General features: G+C 33.4%; 1 protein-coding gene across 1 annotated transcript in view; it reads left to right on the forward strand.

Annotated features, from left to right (window-relative positions):
• The window catches only part of MYO3A (myosin IIIA), a 259,420-nt gene that overhangs the window by 24,745 nt on the left and 214,192 nt on the right, over positions 1 to 20,483 (forward strand). Inside the window, exons 3-4 of the mRNA XM_074195073.1 lie at positions 16,710 to 16,814; positions 19,979 to 20,078. Of these exons, the coding sequence (XP_074051174.1) occupies positions 16,710 to 16,814; positions 19,979 to 20,078 (205 nt within the window). The remainder of the gene's footprint in view (positions 1 to 16,709; positions 16,815 to 19,978; positions 20,079 to 20,483) is intronic.

The following is a 20,483-nucleotide window of genomic DNA, read 5'->3' on the forward strand; positions in this document are numbered from 1 at the left end:
CTTTAAATTGTTGTGAACTGGTCTAACCATTCTAGAAAATAATTTGAATCTGTGTCTAAAGGGTTATAAAAATGTGCAAGCCCTTTCACTCAACAATACTCCAAAGAGATAAAAGGAAAAAGGACCTATATGTACAAAAATAGTACAAAAATATTTATAGCAGCATTTTTGTGATGGTAATTAATTGAGACTTGAGGGGATACTCATCAATGATAGAATGACTAAAAAAGCTGTGGCATATTACTGCAATGAACAATTTTTGTGCAATAGCAATTGATGAGTGGGGTAGTTTCAGGAAAAAAAATAGTAAGACCCATAATGAGCTGATGCAAAGTGAAATGAGAATTGGCAGCTCATCGTGCACAGTAAGATCAATGTTGTAATGATGATCAACTGTGAAAGACTTGGCTGCTCTGATCAATATAATGATCTAAGACAATTCTAAAGGACTCATAATGAAAAATGTTATCCACCTGCAGAATGAAAACTAATGAATTCTGAGAGCAAACTGAAGTTTGATTTTCTTGCTTTTTTGAAAGGCAATGGGGTTAAGTGGCTTGCCCAAGGCCACACAGCTAGGTAATTATTAAGTATCTGAGGCTGGATTTGAACTCAGGTACTCCTGACTCCAGGGCTAGTGCTCTATCCACTGCACCAGCTAGCCACCCCCTTACTTTCGTTTTTGCGATTTATCAAATATGAAAATGAGTTTATGACTTCACATGTATTATAAATATTGTTTTGTATTCTATCTCAGTGTGGATGGAAGGAGAAGATTGGAAGAGAAAGGGAATTTGGTATTCAATTTTTTAAAAAAAGTTTTTAAAAGTAAATAATGTTTATACAAAAAGAAAGAAAAATTTAGCAAAGAAGGAATACTACCAAATTCCTTCTGCAATCTATACATGATCTTATAACATAAATCCATAGAGTCAAAAGAGAAAACAAAAACTAAATCAATTCCCTTAAAAATGTTTATGCAAAAATTAAATAAAGTGCTAAAGTCTCCTGATCTTCCCTCATAAATGATATGAAACAAACGTCTTAATAGAAATTCCATTGACAAAACCCAGAAAAATAAGCTAGGTGAAGAACACCTACCTCAAGGTTGGTCTCCAGAGATCATGGATGAGCCAGGCACAGAGAGCAGGGAGCTGGTGGGGGTGGGGTGAGAGCCAGACTAGCCTGGGATCAGCCCATTGACTGTGGGACTAATGGTCTAGGGCACTCTGGCAGGGCTGGAGGGTGTCATCCAGTATGGAGAGTTGCACACATCAATCCTCTGGGCTCCTCTGGTCTAAAGGACCTCAGACTCTGTACCTTCATTTCAACTGAGTCCTCTTCCTAGAACAAACACAGTAACAGACACCCTGGCCCCTAGGCTCAGGTCTGAGCAGCAGGACTCTCTAGGTGGTGAATAGGGAGAGTAATTACCTCACCCCAGGGCAGAACCCAGGTTGATCAAGGATAAAAGTATCCAGTAACCCAGCCCACATCCCCCCAGACCAAGGGAGAGGTCCTCAAATCAAGGTCACAGACACTCCAGAGAAAGCAACCAGCACCCCTACTAGGCGACCCACATTGGATTATTAAACTCTGTGAGTAAAGCCTCTAGCACACCATACTGGCAGGACCACTTGGAGTTATTAAAGTCAGTGAGCAAAGCATCTAGGGATCCCAACCCCAAACTTCTGTGAACCAGCCCCTTCCCCCAACACAAGATCTTAGGAAAATGAAGAAAGTCCAGCAGAAAGGGGGGTCCATAGAAAAATACCTAGAAAGTAAAGACCCTAACTCAGAGAGCTCTAGAACCTCTGAGGAGAATATGGTTTGGTCCCCAGCCCAGAAAGACTTCCTTGAAGAAATCAGGAAGGAGTTTAAAAATCAGTTTGAAAATTTGGAGAGAAAACTAACTCCTTGCAACAAGAAAACAAATCCTTAGAAAATACAATTGGACAAATACAAAAAAGAAAATAACTCTCTCAAAGCCTCATTTGGTCAAATGGAAAACTCTTTCAAAAATCAAATTGACCAATTGGAAAACGAGTTGTGAAAGGTAAATGAAGAAAATTCTTCTCTAATAAAAGGAATGGAGTCTGTGGAACTAATGACTTCATGAGACAACAAGAATCTGTTAAACAAAACCAAGAAATGGAAAAAAATAGTAAAAAAGTTTAAAATACCTCATTGGCAAAACCACTGACCTAGACTAGAACCAGGAGAGACATCTTAAGAATCATTGGACTTCCTGAAAATATTGAAGAATAAAAAAGCCTGGATTTAATATTACAGGATTTAGTGGTGGAAAATTGCCTTGACATCATGGAACAAGAGTATAAATTAGTTATTGAAAGAATACATCAATCACCTTTGGAAGGAGATCTCAAAATGAAAATGCCAAGGAATATTGTGGGCAAATTTCAGAACTATCAAATAAAAGAGAAAATCCTGCAAGCAGCCAGAAAATACAATTTAATTACCAAAGTGCCACAGTAAGGATTACACAGGACCTTGCTGCATCAACATTAAGGGATCAAAGGGTCTGGAATGTGATATTCCAAAAAACAAGGGAGCTTGGAATGCAGCCAAGAATTCACTATCCGGCAAAACCAAACCTTCTCTTACAGGGAAAAAAGATGGTCATTTAATGAAATAAGAGACTTCCAACTTTTCCTGATGAAAAGAAACTGGCTATGTCTCTACCTGGGAGAAAGACTCTAATAACTCTCAGGAATTGTAACCCTATTAGAGAGAATATACTTAGCCAGAAGTGATGGATACTCATGATTTTTCTGTGACTCAGAATGATTTAAAAACAACATTTAAAAATGGGGACAGTAAAGAGACAAGCGGATGGAGGTGATTGAATGGGGTAAATCTCATTACATTAAAAGGTACTAAAGACCTATTGCAATAGAGGGGGAGAAGGGAGGAGGTGAGCACCACCTGAATCTTACTCTCATCAGATTTGGCTTAAATTTAACATCATACACTTAGTTAAGTTAAGAAAATTATCTTACCTTTCAGGTATTAAAAGGAGAAAAGGGGAGGGGAAAGGGGGAGCTAACAGAAAGAAGGGAAGGAAGAAAGGGCAAAGGGAAAGGGGAAAGAAGGGAGGGGGTTGGATGTAGGAGAACAAACACACTGAAAGTGGTGGTATTCAGAAACAAAATACTGGAGATGGACAAAGTGAAAAAAGGAGGGAAATACAGAGGGAAGATAGCATGGAGGCAATAAAGAGTTAGTAAGTATAACTTTGAATATGAATAGGATGAACTCTCCCTTAAAATGCAAGCAAATAGTAGAGTGAATTAAAACTAAAATCTTACAATATGCTGCTTACAAGTAAGGATATGATCTCTCTCTCATCACATTCAACTTAGATCAATGTATACCATGGAAACAATGTAAAAATTAACAGACTGCCTTCTGTGGGGAGAGGGGGAAAGAAGCGAGATTGGAAATTGTAAAATTCAAAATAAATAAATTTTTTAACAAGAATAAGACAGCTATGTATTGCAAATTTTATACAACATGGAAAGTCTAGATTTATTCCAGGAATGTACGAATGGTTAAATATTAATGAACAACATAATTGACCATCATGAATAACAAAAAAGCCACAAAAAGCATATGATTGTTTCAATAGACTTAGAAAAAAAGCATTTATAAAAATACAATATCTATTCCTATTAAAAATACTAGACAGTGCAAGAATAAGTGGATCTCACAATAAGTAGTACCTATTTAAAACTAAAAGCAAGAACATCTGTAATGGGAATATGCCAGAAGCCTTTATAAAAAGAACAGAGGTTAATCAAGATTTTTTACTATCTTCATTATTATTCAATATTGTACTGGAAATGTTAACTATAGTAATAAGATGGGAAAAAGAAATTGATGGAATAGTAATCAGGGGCATTAAAGAAACAAAGCTATCATTTTTGTAGATCATATGTGGTTTGCTTAAAGAAGTATGGAAAATCAACTTAAAAAAGTAATTAAAATGATTAACAATTTCAACAAAGATGTGGGATGTAGAATAAGCCCACATAAATCATCAGCATTTCTGTATATTACCAATAAAACACAGAGGGAAGGGATAGAAAGATAAATATGCATTTAAAATAACTACCAACAAGATAAAGTACTAGAGTGTCTACATACTGAGATAAAAAAAAGAAATTATATGAACACAATTACAAAACACTCTTTATACAAATACAGATAAAAATAATTGGAGAAATATTAATAGCTCAAGTAGGTTGAACCAATATAGTAAAAGTAAAACCAAATAATTATTTTATAGTACTAAAAAGTTCATAGCAACAAAAAAATCAAAAATATCAATACAATGAGATATAGAAAAGGGAAAGAAAGTATCTAGCAATACCAGAACTCACACAATATTACAAAGTTGTATGTGGCTTTCTTATTCTATTTTATTTTTTTGGTTTATGCAAGGCAGTGGGGTTAAGTGACTTGCCCAAGGTCACACAACTAGGTAATTATTAAATGTCTGAGGTCACATTGAACTCAGGTCCTCCTGAATCCAAGGCCTGCACCACCTAGCTGCCCCCAAAGTTGTAATTTTCGAAACAATGTGGTCCTAGGTAAAAATTGAGCAAAGTAACAGTGTTTGATTAGGTCTCAGCTATTGATACAAAAAATCAATATTTGACCTGTATGGAATATTACAAAGTAATCTGCCAGGATTTAGGAAGAGACAAATATTTCAAATTATTCAACAAGTTATGCTTAAAATGGGGATATGAATTAGACATAAAAGGATAAATTCATATATATATATATATGTCTTTAGTATATTGTATATGGTATCACACATTAGTGGAGAATGGGCGAAATTATCTATTGGATAGCTGGAGAAGGGAAGAGTTCATGACAAAACAAGAGATAGAGATGAATAATTTTTAATTATGTGAAATAAAAATTCTTTTGCATAAAACTAATTCAGCTAAAAACCAATCTATCTAAAATTTAAAGAAAAGAAAGAAAAATCGTTTCATCAAATTTCTCTGATAAAGGTCTAATTAAATTTATTAGAATAAGAGTAATTCCCCAATGCTAAATGATCTGTCTAGGTAGTTTTCAGAAGAAAAAACATCAAATCTGTCTATCTATCTACATGTACATATATATATATATATATATATATATATATATATGTGTGTGTGTGTGTGTGTGTGTGTGTGTGTAAAATGATATCTAAAAATGTCAGAATCACTAATATTTAGAGAAATGCACATTAAAACAACTCCGAGTTACTACTTTACACCAATCAGATTGACTAAGGAAAATTACATTCTTAAGGTAACATAGGGAAATAGATACACCAATACATTGTTGGTGGAAATGTGACCTAGTCTGGAAAGAAATTTGAAATTAAGCTCAAAAAGCACATTAATTATACATATCCTTTGTCCAATAGGTCTATGCTCCAAAGAAATAAAAGAGAAGAAAACAACCCTCATGTACAAAAATATTTATTTCAGCTTTTTTTTTTGTGGTAGAAAGAAATTGGAAACTTAGGAGATGCCTATCAATTGGAAAATGACTGGATATGTTATAGTAATATAATGAAACTCTAGGAATGTAAAAAATAAAGATGGAAGTGCTTTCAGAAAAACTGGGAAGACTTCTATGATTCCCAATAAGCAAAACCAGAAAAACTATGCACCTGGTAATTATCAACTACCATTGTAAAGGACTCATGGGGAAACATGATATCTACCTTTAGATCAGCAGTAAAGATGGAAGAAAATTTGTTGTTTTTCTTTTTTCTTGCTTATGTTTGTTTTCGGCAGGGATTGGAGGAACCTGGCTAATGTGGAAAATTGTTTTGCATGACCATACATATTTGTAATGGATTTTGTATCTCTTGTCTTCTCAATGGATGGGGAATAGAGACAGAGAGAGAGAAAAAGTTTAAGAACTAAAAATACTAAAAATTGACTTTTTTTTTCAAAAATAACAATAGAAAAGCCTTCTTTATTGAATATTCCTTGAAATAATTAGAAATGAAACAGCATTTTTCTTAAATTGCTGGGTTATACTTTTAAAAAATGATATCTATGAAATAAGACTCCCCTAGGCTCTATTTTCTTATGAGAACTATTTAATGAGATTATAGCAGAGCCAAGATTGTAACTTTTGAAGTTTTAGGCAATCTTGTTCTTTTGAGGTGTTGGGTAACCTTGAATCCAGTAGCATCTAAGATTGTTGACATCTAATCATATCCCACCCATTCACTCTTCTTCTTAGTTCCTTTTTTGTCTTTTTTTCCTACCTTTTCTTTGCATAAAGTCAAAATCATTTTATAGAATATAACTCAGTAAGCCAAACTATTGTAAATGGGCTAGCACTTCTTGTGTAGGGCAGCTGCTACAGGTCTGAACAATGTTGTCCCTGGTAGAGTAGAATCTAAGCATTTCTCTGCCTGGGTAATGAGCGATTCCCATATCCTTCTAGAATTTAGGAGTTATGACCATATATAAGGTCCAAAAGAAAATGAAATGAGTTAGTTTCTTGAATCTTAGATAAAATAGCATGACCATTGAATATTTTTGTGGATGGATTGGTCTTGGCTTTAATTTTTTTTAGGTTTTTTCAAGGCAAATGGGGATAAGTGGCTTGCCCAAGGCCACGCAGCTAGGTAATTATTTAGTGTCTGAGGTGGGATTTGAACTCAGGTACTCCTGACTCCAGGGTTGGTGCTTTATCCACTATGCCACCTAGCCGCCCCTTGGCTTTAAATTAATGACTGAATTTCAAATGTCCCTAGAAATATGCTTGCTCTGAGAGATGTAAATTGTCTGTCATCTCTAAGTAGAAGGAAAATGACTTGCTCACAATTTCTTGCCAGCCCCAAATAGTAGATTTATATAGCAGTATAAAAGACTGCTTTCCATTTGGGGCATTTGATGATTTTACTGAAGAAATATAGCTTTTTTAGGTGAAATGTGATAAAAAAAAACAGGATGGCAATCATACCATCTTCAATAAAATGTCTATTATGATTGTGCTGCATTTCTTATACAAAATGCTTAGCTAATATAATTAGAAGAATATAAAACTAATTGCAGAGTATATGCAGGAAATTACTATCTTAATTGACTTAGATAACTTAAAGCCATATGCAAAATTAATGGTTCTTAAATATATCCTAGCAGTGAATATATACTTAAGACATTTTGCTTTGTTTTTGTTTGTTTGTATTTCTGTAGTTATATTTACTGCCACATTTAGATTTAGTACTTTTGTTACAACATTGCTAGATAACTGTGGCAATATTAGTGGTGTAGCCATGTATGGGTATTCTAAGCTTTGTTGTTGATGTATCATTTCAGTTGTGTTCAATTCTTCACGACTCTATTTGGAGTTTTCTTGGCAAAGATATTGGATTGGTTTTCTATTTCCTTCTACAGCTCATTTCACAGATGAGGAAATTGAGGCAAACAAAAATTGAGAGCTAAGTCACAAAGCTAGGGTCACAAAGCTAATAAGTGTCTAACACCAGATTTGAACTCAGGAAAATGAGTCTTCATGATTCTATCCACCGTATAACATAGTCATTCTAAATTTATTGCCTTTTAAATCCTCTTCTAAGAGTATATGGTGCTTTTATTTGTGTATTATTGTTTAGTTCACATTGCTACATTCTTCAGTATTTCTGGGATTTTCCCTCACAAAGTTATTATCAAAAAACCTTTAAGAGTTACAAAACCTTACATAAATTACTTTTTCATTTTTTTGTTGGGAGGGGGAGGGGTGATCTTTACCTTCAAATAACACCTATTCTCAAGGAATTTCCATTTATTGGAATTTGAAAGAATGAAAGGAAAATATAGAATGAAGAGATTTTCAGGTAATTCTTACATATAATATAGTTCATTACTACTGAAGTCTAAAGTGGGGATTTGATGGTGTTCATGAGCGTTGTAACCAAAAACTACATCAAGCAACAACCAACATTTTTAATAACAAGCCTCTCTATACATAAGTAGACTACTGAGTCTATCCTGGAAGCCTTTCCAGGTTAGTACCCTGCAGTAAGAGTTGGTGATCCACTACCATGGCATTCTGGAACCAAGGGTCAACTTTACTCTCCAAGGAAGTGAAACTGAATAAATGAGCTATGCATTTATATCTGGGGGAAAAAACAGGATGACTGCACCATTTTCTTGACTTATCATTATCATTGTTTTATTTTCAAACTTTTATATCTAGAATGCCTTCCTATCTAGTGTGCTTTCCCAAAGCCCTTAAAAATTTAAGACTTTTGAACCTTTGTGAGACATTTAATGAACATTGTGCAAGCATTAGTTCCACAGAACTCTGACTGATAGCTTTGAGGATCAACTGATTAGTTGTATACCTCAATTCCTTATTCTGATCCTCATACCATTTGACCATTTGACCATGACCTTTCTCCCTGAGGCACACAGACACAGAGGGTCATAAAATTAGAATTTGAAGTTATGTTTCATCAAAAACTTTTCCAGCATCTATTGAGATCTATTGATTTCTGTTCAATCTAGAAGTTATTATGAGACCAACTAATCAAAAGGTTCTTAATCTTGGACTTGGTGACATCTATGAACTACTTTTCAGAAATTTATTTAATTAAAATTTTTAAATGTGAGAAATAAAATGTAATTTACAAAGGAAGAATTTATTATCCCTACCCTCATGTAAAATATTCCTCAGAAACAGAATTTTGTTTGCTTTGCTTCCATAGGTGAAATGGTCATCGTTGCCAAACCACACAACCACCACCATCATCCTCCTTTAGCTCTCAGTCAACTCCTTGTCTATGATTGCGTAGAGCTAGAAGGGACCTCAAAACTATTTCAACCCTCCTGTTATACAGCCAAAGAAACTGAGGTCCATAAAGATTAAGGGACTTGTCTAAGTTTATGCAGGTAATCTTCAGAGGCAAGATGTGAACTCAGGTCTTTCATCAGTGTGCTATGAAATGCTGCCTTTCTGTTATGATTTTAGTTGATCCTCCTTATGAGTTAGTGTGATTCACATTTCAGCATACATGATAGTGTGGAATTTGCTGCATACCAAATGCTCAGTTTCATTCTTATGCTACTCCCTACTTCAGTGGCAGCAGAAGTATTAAAATATATCATACATGGGAAATATTTGCAAATCTCATTCTAGGTGTGACTTAATATTCTTTCATATTCTTATAGAAATAGGAATTCCTGGAGAGTCATTTTTGTTTCTGTATTTTCAGGGTCTAGAATAATACTTGTCTCATAGTAAATGATTAAGAAATATTTATTAAATTGAATTGTTCTAAACTATTCTGATCAATACCACTCATTTTTAAAAGCTCCAGTGAGTTTACATATAAATGTGGTAATGACCTAAGTTTAATTTACTGTTAGGTGAGTGATGCAAAATGTACTTTTCTAACATATTTACAAATCTTATCCCAGATATAGAAATAGTTAAGAACTTGGAAACTTGAGATTTATTCTTAATAGTTCTTCCTATATTCCTTGGCTTCCTTCTATTCTTTTTCCCTTCTTTTGCAAAACTCTTATTTCCTTCAAGTCTGAGTATATTGAAGGACACGTTGCCTTTCTGCACTTGGTTAATTCTGTGGGGACAAGAGGATAAAATACTCCCTCACCACCCATCACATTTCCTTCCTTCAAAGTCTGACTCAACGTCCATCTCTCCTGGAAATGCTGTTCCCCCCAAGGGCTTATTTATTCTCAGGATCACATTAATACTTTTTTTTTAACATCACAGTTCTACTTTTTTTTGCTATAAATACAACTACAATGAAAAATTCTACATAATAAAATTTTCAAGTCATGACTAATAGCTTACTAATTTAAACCAGTATTGAATACAAAGTACAAGATTTGTCCCATCTATATTAATAATTGGTTTCTTGAAAAAGAATGCTTGATGAAACAATGTTTTCAGAGAGAGTTAATTGTATTAGAACAGTAACATAAATGAAACATTGGACCAATAGAATGCAAACTTTTTAAGGGCAAGAACTATTTCATCTTTGCCTTTGTATGTACATTGCTAGGCATAGTATAGGTACTTTTTATTTAATAGTATTTTCCCCAATTACCTATCAAGAAAATTTTTAGGACTCATTTTTTATAAGATTTTGAATTTCAACTTTTTCTCCCACCTCCCCTTCCCTCTTCTGAAAATGGCAGATAGTTTGATTACAGTTTATACATGTGCTATCATGTAAAACACATTTCCATATTAATCTCAGTTGTGGAAGAAGAAATAGATAAAAAGGGGAGATCATGAGTAAGAATAAAGTAACAAAAATATGCTTTGATTTGTATTCAGAATCCATCAGTTGTTTATCTGGATTTGTATAGCATGTTCCTTCTTGAGTCCTTTGCATGTCATTGTGTAGCTGAGAAGAACTGAGTCATTCATAAACTATCATCACATAATATTCCTGATATTGTGTACATTGTTTTCTGGGTCTGCTCATTTAGCTTTGCATCAGTTAGTTCATACAAGTCTTTCCAGGTTTTTCTGCAATCTGTGTGTTTCATTATTTATTATTGGACAGTAGTATTCCATTACATTCATATGCCACAGCTTGTTCAGCTATTTTTCAGTTGAGGAATCCCCTCAGATTCCAACATTTTGCTACCTTGAAAACGGTTGTTATGAATATTTTTTTACATGTGGGTCTTTTCCTTATTTTGATGATTGCTTTGGGATACAGATCTAGTACTGTTATTGCTAGATCAAAAGGAATGTACAATTCTGTTACACTTTGTACATAGTTCCAAATTGCTCTCCAGGATAGTTGGATCAGCTCATAACTCTGCCAACAGTATATTAGTGTCCTAATTTTCCCACATCCCTTCCTATATTGATCATTTTACTTTTTTAAATCACTTTTTTAAAATTTTATAGATATAAAGTGATATCCAGAGGTGTTTTAATTTGAATTTCTCTAATCCAAAGTTATTTGGAGTACTTTTATGTATTCCTATTCATAGCTTTGATTTATTTATTTAAAAGTTGCTGGTTCATATCCTTTGATTATCATTTGGGGAAATGGTTTATTTTCTTATAAATTTGACTCTACGTATTTGAGAAATGAAGCCTTTATCAGAGATAATTGCTGTATTATTTTCCAGCTTTCTTCTTCCCTTCTAATCTTGATTGCATTTGTTTTGTTTGTACAAAAGCTTTCTAAATTGAAAATGATCAAAATTATCTGTTTTACATTTATTTATGCTCTCTTTCTTTTGTTTGGTTATGAATTCTTCTCATAGATTTGACAAGCATACTATTCCTTGCTCTTCTAATTTCCTTTTGGTATCACCTTTTGTATCTACATCATGCAACTATTCTGATCTTATCTTAGTAACAGTGTGTGATGTTGGTCTAACTTGCGTCCTATTGTTTTCCAGTTTTCCTCATAATTTTTGTCAAATAATAAGTTCTTATCCCCAAAATTTGGGTTTTTAAATTTATCAAACACTAGATTCCTATAGACATTGAAATTAGGCACTTTGTAAATGGTCACTAATTGATTGACTAAATGATGTTTCAATACTTTGTGATTTGTTTACTGTGAAATATTGACTGATAAAGTTTATGTAGCATATACCTCTATGTCCAGAATAATTTAAATAGTTCCTCACAATTCATTTTGATAAGATTCAAAATCTACTAAAGCTTAAATCTATCCTAAGACTTGTGGGATACATTGTATTATATTGCATTTTTCCTATATTCAAGTTTATTATTTTAAAACCTTTTCACAAATTCTTTGATTAGGTGAGAAGAGGAAAAAGACAAGATTCTGGATCAGCTGCATGTTAGATTAGAAGGTTTCTAAGGCACCTTATACCTCTGAGATTTAGCAACAGCCAGTATATTAAATAGCTCTTAAATGTCATTGATTGACAAATCAACACATTAAACAAAGCTTGAAATTCACTAAATGGAATAAATAGAAACTTGTGTCATTTGATTTTTACCTGACATCAATTTGTCACAAATAAACAAGAGTCGTTTTCCAGAAAAAAATAAAATTGGAAGAAAATTATGCAGGTTTTCCATCTCATCGTTAAACAATGTCGTCCTAGCTCTCTCAAGGTTATACCTTAGAGATGAACTGAGGCATCTTATTCTTTCTCATTTTTTTATGCTTTACATCAGTGTTCCATTGTCTTTTTCTAATATCCCATTTTACTTTCCTTTTAGGTTTTTTTTTTTGTGCAAGGCAATGGGGTTGATGATTGCTGTATTATTTTCCAGCTTTCTTCTTCCCTTCTAATCTTGATTGCATTTGTTTTGTTTGTACAAAAGCTTTTTTAAATTGAAAATGATCAAAATTATCTATTTCACATTTAATTATGTTTGCTATCTTTTGTTTGGTATTTTTGTACATGTGGGTTTTTTCCCAAGGCTACACAGCTAGGCATTCACCAAGTGTCTGAGGCCAGATTTGAATTCAGCTACTCCTGATTCCAGGGCCGGTGCTCTATCCACTTCACTACCTAGCTGCGCCCCACCCCATTTTACTTTTAAACTAATGTTATGCCAACTAAATATTAGGGAGTTGAATAATAGGAAAAAAGAATCCCTCTGTTGCTAATGTTAGAAATTATACAATTAACTAAGAATAAACAAAGAAAAAAGACTTTAAAGTTTTGCTCTTGGTCTCATCCCCTCCAGTCTCCTCCTGGAATTTATTCTCTTGATCACTCTTTTTCTTTCATCTACAATTACATCTTATTCATTGATTCCCTTTCTGCCACCTATAAATATGCCTAGGACTCCCTTATCCTTAAAACAACTTATCTTAATGCTATTATCCCTTTAATTATTATCCTATTTTTTCCTCCCGCAACCAAAGATCAAAAAAAGAGTTTTCTTTTTGTTTTCATTTTTTCACCTTGTATTCATATTTCTATCCTTTATAGCATAACTTTTAACATTACTCCTTCAATAAAACAGCTCCTCCCACATTTCCAAAAATCTCTTAAAAGCTTAATTCAATGCTCTTTATTCAGTCCTCATCTGTCTTCACCCTTCTGCAGTACTTGATAGTAGTGACCAACTCTTGGGCACTCTCTGATACTTTTTCTTTGGTTTTCCTCTTCTGACTCCATCTCATTCTCTTTCTCTCTCTCTCTCTCTCTCTCTCTCTCTCTCTCTCTCTCTCTCTCTCTCTCTCTCATTCTCTCTTTCCATATACATATAGACACACATACGTGTGTGTATGTGTGTGTGTGTGTGTGTGTGTGTGTGTGTGTGTGTGGAGAGCTATATAGATAGATATATAAAGATAAATTTTTTTCTCTTTTATTTTTTCATTTTATTTTCTCTTGTTGAATCATCAACACAATGCTGTTCCCATCTCCTAATTATGGATGTCCCCTGAAGTTCTGTCCTCTTTTTTGCTCTCACTATTTTAGTGTTCTCATAAGTCCCTTTGGGTTCAAATAGCATCTCTATTCAGTTGACTTTCAATTCTATATATTCAGCCCTAATTTCTGGAAGTCCAGTCCTGCATGGCCAAGTATCATATGGACATATCGGCCTGGCTATGCAATGCATATTTCAATCTTATCATAGCCTACCCTCCTCCAAACTTTCCTATTCCTGTCAAGAGAATCACTGTACTTATAATCTGAACCTCCTATACTATTTCCTCTTCCTTATCCCTCTTTTCAATCAAGTCTTATAGTTTTTATGTCCTTTTATTTATCATCACATCCTTCTGTTCAATACTATAGTCACGCTCTGGATTCAGACCCTCATTACCTGTCATCTGAAATATTACAATAGCTGACAAATTGCTCTTCTTGCTTTTAGTTCTCTCCTACCAAATTGTTCCTAAAACATAGATCTAAACATGTTTGTCCTCTGCTCAGAATATGCTATTTTCAGTGTTTCCCATTTGCCTGCATTATAAAAATACAAAAATCCATCCCCTGATATTTTAATTCCTTTAAAATCTAACTTCTACCTACTTTTGCAGTCCTAGGCCAAGAAAGAAAGAGTAAAATTAAGCTAATAAAATGCTGATGCCCAAGTAGTAAGTAAAAAAAAAATCCACTGCCCTCAGTGAGCTTGTCACCAGGTGATTTATATCCCAAAGTACAGAAATAACTGCTGGACATAGTTTTTGAATTCTTGTCAATTTGATTTTTGAAAGAGAGGCAAATCAGATAAATCTCATTTCCTTTTCTTGATAGTGTTTGGAGAGAGATAGATCAGGAAAATTCATATACAAAGTTTGTTTAGATATTAGAAAAGCATTTACAAGTTCATCCATACACATCAGCTGCTCAAGATCTAGAAATATGGTTTTGTCAATACCAGATTCAGAACTGGTTGAATGGCTTGACCCAAAAAAAAGAGTAATGATTCATCATCAATTCGAAAAGATAACATCTCTAATATCAATCTTTATTTCACTCTGGGCTATTTAAGAGTTTTATCCAATGACTTGAATGAAGACAAAGTTGATGGTGTTACTGAAATTGAAGATAACACATCTAGAAAGGATAATTACTGTACTGAATAATAGTGTCTAAACAGGTTAGAATTCTTAGATGAATTAATGCTGAGATGAATTGATAATATAACATGAATCCAAAAAAACACTTTCATAATATAATGGAGATATATAGCTTGACAACACTTTGTCTGAAAATTATTTGGGAATTTTCATGGACTAAAGTCTGTATATAGGCTAACGCCTATGTGTTTGGAGGTTGATATGATAACCAAGAAAATTAATTGGGATCTTGGGCTGCAAAGGGAACCATATAGTGTTCAGGACTAAGGAGTTGACCTGCTATATTATACTTTCCAAGTGGCAAAGGAAATATTGGGATCAGTTCAGGATGTTAAATTTAAGAAGGACAGCATTAAGCAGAAGAACATGGAAGATTCTAATTGAATTTGTTCTACTTGGCTTCAGAAGGCAAAACTTGGAATAATGGAAGTAAGCTACAAAGGATGCAAATTTGGGCCTGATACAAGGAGGAATGTTCTAATAATTAAAGTTTTCAGAAAATGGAATCAACTGCCTCAAGCTGTAGTAAGAACCCCCCTCACTAGACATCTTTCATAAAACAAAGCTTTATGGCCCTTCTTGTATATTTTGAAATTCTAGGCCCACTTTTGGTTTAGGTATGGATTCTGACATTTCCCTGGTAATCTAAGCTTTTTTTTCGATTTTGTTTTCTTCCCAGCTAAAAAAGCATCAATATTCTTGTAGCAGAGTAAAAGGCTTATCTTGGAATTCAGGGCAGCACATCCCACTACCAACTGAAGTAAAGTACCTTAGAATATTAAATTGTCAGCTTTGGTTTGAATTGCCTTAAAGGTCAGAGTTAACCTTTCTGATATCTTGTAGAAAGATTAGGCTATGTTTGGTTTCCCTTCTTCATTGTTCTCATGAAACATAGGTTCTGAAGATTTATTCAACAAAATTTTAAGCACTTTCAAAGTGCAATATTCAATGTAGGGGTCCTGGGGAAGACATAAGAAGAAATAAAAATGAGTTCCTGTCTTCCAAAGTTTATAATCTAGTGGCAAGGTGTGTACATGTAATATATAATAATCACTTAATTAGTGTTTGTCTAATTCATTCAATCACATGACAACTTAATGAGATGCATATACAGTGCTATGAGATTAGGAAAGGGAAAGAATATTATCTTAGCTTCCTCACCTGTAAAATGATCTGGAGAAGGAAATGACTCCAGTATCTTTGTCAAGAAAATACTAAATGGGGTCACAAAGAGTCAGATATGATTGAAATGACTCAACAACATTTTGAGTATAGAGAATAATATGAATAGAGATGCAAATATGAGCAAGCATGGGATATGTCTGAGGGATGGTTATTGAGCTAGTAAAATAGAGTATGTGAAGAACGAGAAAGCATTGGAATTTTATTCATTAGAATAGTAGAGTTGAGCCATATCATGGAGAGTCTTGAAAAGTAAGATGATTTGATAGCCTAATGGAGCTTTAAAATTTCTTATATGATTTGGATGAAATCCTAAGTAGATGAAAACTTAAATGTACTGTAGAGTCTCTAAATTCTAAGATTCATGCTTTTTTTCCTCCATGATAGTGACATAAGAACAATATTAACAAAGGCTGTGATAAATAATTTGTGAATTTTGTAATGTTATTTATGTATTTCCAAAAATTCTATATGTAATTTTTTCTTGTTCTCAAACTTTGGTTAATGTTGAAAGAAGTTGATGTTTAAACTGATCAAATATATTGTCATTTGTATAGTGAAATCATATGTTGAACTCAATTATAAAATCTGAAATCAAAGATGAGTCTAAATTTCATACCCTGAACCCATAAGAAAAAGAGCATCCTTTAAAACAAATTCATATCTCTTATGTTTGTGTGTGTGTGTGTATGTATGTATGTGAGTGGCAATTTGGAAGTCAAGTTCTTATAACACATTCAAATTGTATGCAAATATAGGTTGCTGTTTTCAATTTTTCCCATTTCTTTTTAGTAGCAACTTTTAAAAAATCAGAGATAGCTTCTGAACGCAATTTTAACAAATGGAAAACTCACTTTTTTATTGAACAGCAGAATCTTGTACAAAAATGGAGTGACATCATGCTTCATTTTAATTTCAACTTTTAACTGTTAAGTGGCCTTTTTTTTTTTGCTAGCTGTGCAATGGAGGATCAGTGACCGATCTTGTGAAAGGACTATTGAAGAGAGGAGAAAGAATGAGTGAACTTATAATTGCCTATATTTTACACGAAGCACTAATGGTAAGGATAATGGTGCATATAAACTTTCTGCATTCACTCATTTATATATGAATTATTTTCAATAAAATTAATGATTAATAAAATTAAGTGAATTAATTTAAATAAAATTAATGACTAATAAAATTAAGTGAATTAGTTTAAATGAATTTAAGTATGATTTTGTTTAAACAAAACTGAATGCTTCAATACTTAGAAACTTGATACATGTTGCTACAGTAGTAAATAATGATGTGTATTATTTCCTTGGAAAATATGCTGGATTTGAAGTCAGAGGAACTAGGTAAAATTCTTGACTCTATTACATATTTCAGGTCAAGTCAATAAACATTTATTGTCTGTTCTGTGCATGGGGGTAAGCTAGATGACACAGTAGATAAGGTACCCAAACTGAAATCAGGAAAATTGACCTTCCTGTGTTCAAATCTAGACTCAGACACTCACTATGTAACCCTGAGTGAAGTCGCTTGATCCTCTTTGACTCATCTTTAAACTAAGCTGGAAAAGAAGTTAGCAAACTATTTCAGTGTCTTTAACAAGAAAACAGGGACATAGAGAATCAGTCACAACTCAAAAATGAGTGAACAGCAACACTCTGTGTACAGGCATTGTGATAAGCACTAAAGTACAAATAAAGGCAAAAACAGTTCCTGCCTGCAAAGAATTAAAAATCTAATGGGGGAAGGAAGTTGAACTAGATGTTCTATAAGGTGCCTTCCAATTACGAATCTCTGGTCTTATGATCCTATGAAATATTCATTATATAAGTGAGCTGTTCTTTTCCACTAGAAATCCCCTCTTCATCTCTCCAAGTACAAACCTTGGGTTTTGCCAAGGACAATTCCTTTTGCTATTACCTATTCTAATTCCCCTGGAGTTAAGTAAACAGGAAGATATGACAGCACCGTGAGATTCTGAGTCCAGTCTAAATGTCCCCTTTCCCCACCCCACCCATATTGTATTTGGAAACAGAGAACATTATAAAAGTTGTGGTATCTCCTGTGGTCCTGGTATCTGTGATGAGATATCTAAGAGTCAAAGTCTATCCACTAGCACCATGATATTGTAACTCAAAAGGTCATAAACTATATTCAGTATCTGATTATTTATTGCATTTGTTTAGGATAATGCTAATGAAGGCATGATCTTCAATGGTCACAGTCTTTTCCTAATCCAAGATAACCATTTAGGGGATGAAACAAAAGAATATAAATGGATTGTACAAAATCCAAAGACTCTACCTTAAGTAATCTACTAATGGTAGGTCAATAACAACAATTTTGTATATTTAGTTGACATTATATAACTGACATTTTCATGATAGTTTATGGTTTACAAAAGCTTACACCTTCCTCCACAGCCCTGGGAGGTATATAAAATGGGTGTCAATATCTTTACTTTATATGTGAAGAAATTGAGGAACAAAGAATTTAGATAAATGGCAGAACCAGGACTAAAATGTTATTCTGATATTATATTCAGTGGTTCATTCCTTTTTATCATTCTTCCTCTTCAGTATGTTTTTTCTAGAACTTTCTTATATAAAATATTGTCTATTAAAAGATACCAGAATTATATAATTGTATTCTTTTGGCTTTGTAATTCAATTGTTTCAATTATATCTGACTCTTCATTACCCATGTCATTTTTTGGCAGAAATATAGAAGTGATTTGCCATTTTCTTCTCTGGCTCACATTATAGATGAGGAAACTGAGGCAAACAGGGTTAAGTGACTTACCTGGGGTCATATAGCTCATAAGTGTGTATGAGGTCAGACTTGAACTGGGGTCTTCCTAATTTCAAGATCAGAATTCTATCAACTATGCTAACTTCCCTCTTTTGGATAATATATAGCTAATAGTTTTAAGTCTTTTAGATTGCCTTAATTTTTTCCCACATATGGACAGGGAATATTTCCAAATCAAAACCTAGTGGATAGAGTACTCAAACTGAAATCAGGAAAACTGATCTTCCTGGGTGTAAATCTAGCCTCAGACACTCACTATGTATGAGTGAAGTCATTTGATCCTCTTTGACTCAATGTTCTCATCTGTAAAATAAGCTGGAAAAGAAGGTAGCAAACTATTTCGGCAACTTTACCAAGAAAAACAGGGACATGGAGAATAGACACAACTCAAAAAAATGAGTGAGCAGCAATATAAAGCTATTGACAATGAATGAAAAGTTTCCTTATCTTAGAGAAATAAATTTGCAACTGTTTATGATAATCAAAGATGAACATCTATTTAATTTTATCATCATTTTAATGATTAATTTTCTAGAACACAGCTGTTATTGGTATTTTAAAAAATTTTTGCTTTGTCATTAAGTTTACATAAGAGCTTCCCAACAAGATTAGTAATTACATTTGGGGGAAATAAAATATTTAGAGAAATCAAAAGACAAATCCATTAAGTGAAGAGAATATAGAATTTGAGGTCTTAAAGGAACCAAATTTGGGGCAGCTAGGGAGCACAGTGGATAGAGCACCTGCCCTATTTGAATTCAGGATGACCTGAATTCAAATCCAGCCTTGATAATGACCTAGCTGTGTGACCTTGAGCAAGTCATTTAACCCCATTACCTTGCAAAAAGAAAAAAGAAAAAGAAAGGAACCAAATTTGAACACTACTCACAATTAGTTTTATGACTCTCTCAGACTCATTTCATAGATATAGATATAGATATAGATATAGATGTAGATATAGATATAGGTATAGATATAGATATAGATATAGATATAGGTATAGGTATAGGTATAGGTATAGGTATAGATATAGATACAGATACAGATACAGATACAGATACAGATACAGATACAGATACAGATACAGATACAGATAGATATAGATATAGATATAGATATAGATATAGATATAGATATAGATATAGATATATACATACATAATGGGTGAGTTGGACTGGATGGTCCTAAGGTCCTTTCTTACTCTGAACCAGTGATCTTATGTCTTATATGATCTGGTGATCCTAATAAGGATATTTTCATCTAGTTAGAAGTGAAAACTTTCCATTTTAAGTGAACTATTTCTTGAATCTTGGAATATGGTAAGCATGTCTCAGAGAATTTCCGTCTCCACAGATAGGATTACTATCTTATATTAAATTAAACAAAAGTACAACAAAAACCCTAAATATCTTTCCCCAGGGACTGCAGCATTTGCACAACAACAATACCATCCACAGGGATGTGAAAGGAAATAATATCCTCTTGACCACTGAAGGCGGAGTTAAGCTAGTGGATTTTGGTATGTTGAGAGATTTCTTTCTTGGTTGGGAAGAAGGGCAAAGAGGGTGATGACGGTATTATACTTCTCATATCTCTTTTCTCTTAAGAAAGACTCCAGAAAATATTCTTTTGGATTTACTTATTAAAATAAATATGGGAATCAAATGGTGAGAACATAGAGAAATAAATTTCGCTGTGATAACTTTGAGATCACTTTCCTTATTGAGGCCACTCTTCTCTTCTTTCATTAAACAGCTAGGAGTTCATAAAAATGAGTGGTAGAAAAATCACCCAGAATGTTGTAAGAATTTGAGTGGTTTTTTTTTCCAGAATCTTTGACCTTCATGCTTTGAAATCAGAGAATAAAGTTCACTCCATCCTTACCTTTATTCTGAGACAAGAAAAAATAATTTGCTTTTTTTTT

This window comes from Macrotis lagotis, chromosome 7 (genome assembly GCF_037893015.1).
Source record: "Macrotis lagotis isolate mMagLag1 chromosome 7, bilby.v1.9.chrom.fasta, whole genome shotgun sequence".
Classification (NCBI taxonomy): domain Eukaryota; kingdom Metazoa; phylum Chordata; class Mammalia; order Peramelemorphia; family Peramelidae; genus Macrotis; species Macrotis lagotis.